We start from the raw sequence: 6,998 nt of genomic DNA, 5'->3' as shown, positions 1-6,998 counted from the left end.
CTATAAAAAAATAATGTAGTAACAGTAAAAGAAAGTTGATGGTTTGGAACAGTCGACACCAGCTCTTCTAACTTTTGAATCATTAGTCCTTTCTGAATCGGTTAAGTTGGCATGGTACCACCTCAAGATAAAGCCATATGTGCACAACCCTATGCAGTGCTTCCACTGCCAGGGTTAAGGGCATGGAGCCAACACTTGCCATTTTAAGGAAAATGGACAACCAAGAGTGTGGATGCAAGCCAGCACAACTCAGCACCAGTCCCAAGCCTGAATAAAAGTCCCAAGCCTGAATAAAAGAGGAGGGTTGACGGCAGGAAGGGCATCCGGTCGTAAAACCTTGCCAAACTCATCATGATGTGGACATGATACCAAATAATGCTAGGGCGTCCTCAAGAAACGACGAGCAGTCAGATCGTCGTGAGGCTGCGAGAAATGGACTAAGGCTACCGTATCAAGAGCAAATACGACTAAAGAAGCTAGCTCAGAGGACACAAAAGAGAAGCAAGCGAAGAAGAGACATCTCAGTCGCAACACTGAATGAGAGGTCTATGACAGGTAGATCTAGAGAAGTAGTTGACTTAATGGAAAGGAAGAGAATCAATGTCCTATGTGTGCAGGAAACCAAGTGGAAGGGAAAGAAAGCTAAAGAGATAGGGCAGGGCTAAAAGCTGTTCTACAATGGTGATGGTAATAGAAGGAATGAAGTAGGTATTGTGCTGGACTCAAGTCTAAAGGAGGGAGTGTTAGAGGTGAGCAGGGTGTCAGATCGGCTGATAACAGTGAAAGTGAGCATAGATGGGCTGATAGTCAACATCGTTAGTGCTTACGCACCCAAGCCTGGCTGTGAAGAGGAAGAAAATGTAGAGTTTTGGAGATAACTAGGTGACTACCTCAGTTCAGTAGAGGAAAGAGAGGAGCTGTGGTTAGGTGGGGACCTAAATGGACATGCAGAAAGTGGCAACATCGGTGCTGAAGAAGTCATGGGAAGACACGGATATGGAGAAAGAAATGATCTAGGTGACCAGATCCTTAGCATAGCAGGAATGTTTGGACTGGGGGTAGCTAACACTTTCTTCTCTAAACCGGAAGCAAAGAAAGTTACCTACTCCAGTGGAGGTAGAAAGTCACAAATTGATTATATCATGACTAGGCGGAGGAGTCTGAAAATCCTCAGAGATTGTAAAGTTTTCCCAGGAGAGGCGGTCGCAAACCAGCACAGACCTGTGGTGTTTAAAATGAGCATCCAAGCAGATGGAAAACATAAGTACCACGGGATTAAGAAAATTAAGTGGTGGAGATTGAAGGAATTGCCATACAGAGAGGAGTTTGTTATGAAGGTAAAAGAAAGAATAAGTGGCAAGGAGACTACTTGGGAGATACTGAGTGAGAACATGAGAAGTGTGGCTAAAGTAGTGCTCGGATAAACATCAGGAAAGGCACCAAAGGCGGGTAAAGACACATGGTGGTAGAATGAGGAAGTGCAACAGGCAATAGCAGAAAAAAGAAACAGTAAAAGGACGAGGGATCAATTGCAGTCCGATGAGGCAATACAAGGCAGCAAGTGGTAGGGCGAAAACGGAAGTGATGAAAGCAAAAAGCGAGGCATATAAAGATCTTTATAAGAAGTTCGACAGTGCATAGGGACAGTGCATGGCAATAAGAATCGCGACAGAAATTCATCTGACGTCAGACAGGTGAAACTTATCAAAGATGGAAATGGAAGTACTATCACTGAGGATAATAAGATACAGGCTAGCTGGAAGGAATATTTTCAGAAGCTTCTAAATGAGGAAAATCCACGGGAGGAAAGATGCACAACACCGCCAGCTCATCCCGGGAAAGTCTCGGAAGTCAGGAAGGAGGAAGTAAAAAGAGTGATAAAGAGGATGAAGACAGGGAAGGCTGTAGGTCCTAATGGGATACCTATGTAAGCCTGGAAGTCTTTTGGAGAAGAAGACATAGAGTGGTTGACAAAGATTCTCAATACAGTGGTGGAGAGTGGAAGAATGCCTGACGATTGGAGAGAGAGTGCCATAGTGCCTATCTATAAGAACAAGGGGATGTACAGGACTGTGGGAATTACAGAGGAATAAAGCTAACATCCCACACATTAAAGATCTGGGAACGTGTGACTGATGCACGGCTTCGAGAAATGGTGACGGTGGATGAACAGCAGTTTGGGTTTATTCTGAACAGGAGCACTACAGATGGTGGAGTGGAGTGTGAGGTATAAAGACAGATTCAATCAGGATGGAATAGTTTGAGGATAATAACAGGTGTTGTGTGTGATTAGAAGATACCAAGTAAAGTAAAAGGAAAATTACATAGTACCATGGTAAGACTAGCTATGATATATGGATTGGAAACAGCAGCGCTGATCAAAGGACAAGAGAAGAAGCTGGAAGTGATGTGATATGAGGTGGGAGTTGCAAGGAAAGACAAAGTCAGAAATGAAAACATCAGGGAGAGACTAGGCATTGAAAAGGAGCTAACAGATAAGATCAAGGAAAGCAGACTGAGGTGGTTTGGCCATGTCTATCGGAGGGATGAGAGCTATGTTGGGAAGAGGGTTATGAAAATGACTGTGGGGAAACGGAAAAGAGGCCGGCCAAAGAGACATTGGTCTGATTGTAACAAGGAAGATCTGGTAAATGTCGGAGCTGTGGCTAGAGACGCTGCAGAAAGAATGTCCAAAGTAAGCCTGTGGAAACTAGTTCCACAGGTAAATAACCCATCAAAAGATATTCCCAAGATGCTGGAAAGGGACAGCCTAAAGGTGTGGGGCAAGCCTTAACCACAGGAGCTGCCAAACACCTTATGAAGTCGTTTGTCAAGCTGAGAACTGGATAACCTAATCCAGTGGAATTGTGAGGGACTTCATGCAAAATGGGAAGAACTGCAACATCTGATAGCTTCATGTAATTCAGTATGTGGATGCCTACAAGAGATTATGACCAGGGAAAATTTTCCAATTCCCCTGAGAGGATTCTAAGTTCAAGCCCATTAGGGAACCTTTGATAATAAACCTCATGGACGAGTAGCAGTGATGGTACGTCAGGATAGTCCCTTCCAGGCCATCCACTTGCAGACGACACTGCAGGTGAAGGCTGTGAGAATAGGCTTGACACGACCTTACACTGTTGCATCTATCTAACTCCTTTCACATAATCTCAACATAGATGATTTGGAAGATCTACTTGGGCAGTTGCCTCATCCATTTCTATTCTTGTGAGACTTCAGCACTGGTCAGCATCACCTCTGGGGAGACACTTTGTGCAACCCTCGATGAAGGGCCTTGGAGTCCTTGTTCTCAAGAGTAGATGCAGTTTTACTTAACAGTGATGCACCCACCCATTTCCAAATACAAGCTTGGACATTCTGCAATATTGATCTGTCAATTGGTTCACCTGATTCACAGTTGAATTTCACTTGGCAGATCATGGAAGCGACTACTTTCCAATACTTTTGTAGGAGGTGAATGGTATTCCAGCCAATGGAATGGTGACTTGAACATGCAGATTGGAATCTGTTTAGATCAAGTGCAGTATTGCAAGGATCTGTGAATGATTACCACTGTGTTCAAGATGCTGTTAATCACTCAACATCACGAATTCACCTTGCAGCAGAGGCATCAATTTCCAGAAGTAGTGGACAGTACCGTCGACCTCAGGTACCATGGTGGTCTGATGAATGCCAACAAGCTGTCAGAGCAAGAAAAGCTGCACTAAGGCAGTTGAAACGACGCCCAAGCGATGCAACCTTGATCCAGTACAAAAAGACCTGAGCCAACGAGTGCTAAAAGAGGCTAGACGGATGTCGTGGAGGCAGTATGTCTCCATGATTAACTCCGGGACCACCTTAGCATGGGTATGGGACAAGGTGCGTAAGATCGCTGGAAAGAGCACATCCATGTCACCACCTGTTCTGAAGATAGATGGCATAATCATCAAAGACAAAACAGATGTTGCAAATGAGCTAGCAAAATCCATGGCAGAGATCTCCTCTCGAGTATCTTACACTGACTGATTATCCACTCTTCGGGCTGAACAGGAACGATACCCAATATCGTTCTTCAGCAGCACTGCAGCAGAACCATACAACTTGCCATTTTTGTGCAAGGAGATGGACTCTGCTTTGCAGCTCTGCTGTAAGACTGCCCCAGGAAGTGATGATATTCCACACCAAATGATATCTCACGTACCGGAGAGCTCCCAAAAACTCCTATTGGACCTATTCTACTGGATCGATAGGGAGGGAACAGTGCCATCCACATGGAAAGAGGCTATAATAATTCCTGTCCCTAAACCTGGTAAGGATGCATCCATACCAGGGAATTTCAGACCAATTTCTCTCACCAGTTTTAGCTGCAAGCTGATGGAGAAAATGGTAAACTTCATGTTGACATGGCTGCTAGAAAAGGAAAATGTGCTGACCCCATATCAATACGGGTTTAAAATTTAGATCGACCACAGACGCACTTGTGAGGATGGAAACTGCTATACAAAATTCCTTCGCACAGTGATATCACATATTAGCAGTCTTCTTTGACCTTGAAAAGGCTTATGATACCACTTGGAAGCATGGTATACTCATGAACCTGTATGAAATTGGCTTAAGAGGAGCATTACCTACCTTCATACAAAGCTTCCTTGCTGACAGGAAGTTTAGAGTGAGGATGGGAAACAGCTTCTCTAACCTGGAAGATCAGCTGGAAATGGGTCCCACAAGGGAGTGTCTTAAGTGTGACCCTGTTTGCCATTGCTATTAATGACATTGTAAAGGTGCTGTCTTATGTGGTCTGTATGTGGATGACTTTACACTGTACTGCTCAGGAGGAATCTTACAGGATGTGCAAGGACACATGCAGACTACAATAAATCAGGTAGTGCAGTGGGCAACATATCATGGGGTTAAAATTTTCTCCAAGCAAGACCATGGCTATGCATTTCCACATGGAGGAAAGTTCCGTCCTTCCTTCTATTTAAGAGCAAACCCACTGCATTTTGTCCAGGAGGTGAAGTACTTGGATCTAAGTTTTGACTCCAGGCTAACATGGGTGCCTCACATCAAAAAGTTAAAGGTGAAAGCTACAAAGGCACTGAGAGTGGAGAATCACCTCTTTCATTACTACAAAGGATTCCGGGATCTCCTACATCCAGATTGGTTTTCAACCCCCTTGAGGATAGCCGATCCTATGGTAGGAGAATGAGGAATCTCGTGGAAGATCTTAATTTAAATCTCACAAAGATTCTGGCTGTTGGAACTCCCTGAATTCCCCCCTTGGACCAATCAAGTCGGTCTGGATTAGGATTTGGTCGCTGATGGTTCTAAATCTGAAAATGGTGTGGGCTCTGCAGCAGTGAGCAGAAGGAAGACTGCATTTGGCAGTCTTTATCTATCAGTCTCGATCTTCACTGCAGAGTTACATGCCATCCTTGCAGCAGTCAAGATGACTAAGATCTGACGAACAAGTCTATTGTAATATATTGTGACTCTCGTAGTGCCTTACAACCAATCAAGAGCTTAAACTTATCACATCCAGTGGTGAGGGAGGTTCAAGATTGGCTTGAACTGATGTCAGCATGTAAAAAGATAACTCTATGTTGGGTGCCAGCACACCTTGGTATCAGTGGGAATGAATGAGCTGACTGGAAGGCCAAGGCAGCTGCCGCTCAGCCCTGTGATGCTAGTTTTCCTCTTCCATACACTGACTTGAAACCCAGCATCAGGAGTTGTCTTCGTGATAAATGGAGGAAACAATGGAGGCATATCTGCGAGAGATTAGAGATGACCTTGGCAGTTTGGTGACCAGCACCCATCCCAACCGACAAGTAGAAGTTGTATTAACAAGACTGAGAATCGGGCACACAAGACTGACTCATGGGCCAATGATGGCTAAAAGTGAAGCACACTGTAAGGAATGCCAAGAGTCAGTAACGGTCGCACATGTAGTGGAAAGATGTGCAACATTCTCAGACACAGGTACTTGTCTCCCCCATATACACTGAAAAATATATTGGGGGAGGATTGTGACATAGAAGGTCCTATTAGTTTTCTTAGGGAAACTAATATTTTCAATTAAATCTAATTATGCATAATGCTCATACATTTAGAGCATAATGTTTATACTTTGATTTTTTATATAATATTTATTGCTATTTATGAAATTAACATTTTTAACATTTTAAATATTCTAATATTTCAATCTAACAAGGTGTTCGCTGCTAATGACCTTAGCTATTGATGCGGCAGATAATTTTTAGAATCAATCAATCAATCAGTGATCCATACCATTGCTAAGGGGGTCCCATAGTTAATTGAGGAGGCTCCACAATCTCCATCCAGCCTCCTTTAGCACTCGCTTGGCCTTGGCTCAGGTCCTTTTGAAATAGATCAAGTCACATTACTTGGGTGTTGTTTCACCTGCCTTAATGAAGCTTTTCTTGCTCTGACATATTGTTGGCATTCATCAGAGCACCATGGTACTGGAGGTTGCCGCTATTTTTGGGAATGGCTGCTTCTGTTGCAAGGTGAATGCGTGATGTGAAGTTGTGAAATGATTAACAGCATTTTTGAATCATTCACAGATCTTTACATTACTGCTAGTTAATCTATAAAGATTCCAGTTTGCATGTTCAAGTCGCCATCTCTGCACTCCATTGCCTGGAATACCATTCATCTCCTCCAAAAGTATTTGAAAGTGGTCGCTTCCTTGTAAGTGTTCCATGAAATCCAACTGTGAATCAAGTGAACCAAGTGACAGGTCAACATTGGAGACCATTGCTGAGCCATTGGAATCTCCCAAGAGTAGAAATGGAGAAGGCAACTGAACAAGTGAGTCTTCCAAATTATCTATGTTGAGATTATATGGAAGTTAGATGGATGTAACAACGTAAGGTCGTGTCATGAAGGTGGATGGCCTGGAAGGGAATATCCTGATGTACCATTACTGCTACTCCTCCATTTGTTCGATTATCGAAGTCCCCATAATGGGCAGG

General features: G+C 43.6%; 1 protein-coding gene across 1 annotated transcript; it reads left to right on the top strand.

Annotated features, from left to right (window-relative positions):
- Positions 1-678: 678 nt before the first annotated feature.
- On the top strand, positions 679-2,794 carry LOC125030973. The gene is made up of 5 exons (XM_047621391.1): positions 679-704; positions 896-1,409; positions 1,635-1,904; positions 2,117-2,227; positions 2,420-2,794. The coding sequence occupies exons 1-5, from the start codon at positions 679-681 to the stop codon at positions 2,792-2,794; spliced, it is 1,296 nt and encodes a 431-aa protein (XP_047477347.1).
- Positions 2,795-6,998: the final 4,204 nt, after the last annotated feature.

The sequence above is a fragment of the Penaeus chinensis genome, chromosome 12 (genome assembly GCF_019202785.1).
Source record: "Penaeus chinensis breed Huanghai No. 1 chromosome 12, ASM1920278v2, whole genome shotgun sequence".
NCBI classification, from domain to species: Eukaryota; Metazoa; Arthropoda; class Malacostraca; order Decapoda; family Penaeidae; genus Penaeus; species Penaeus chinensis.
This window is presented reverse-complemented; position numbering and strand designations above follow the sequence as displayed.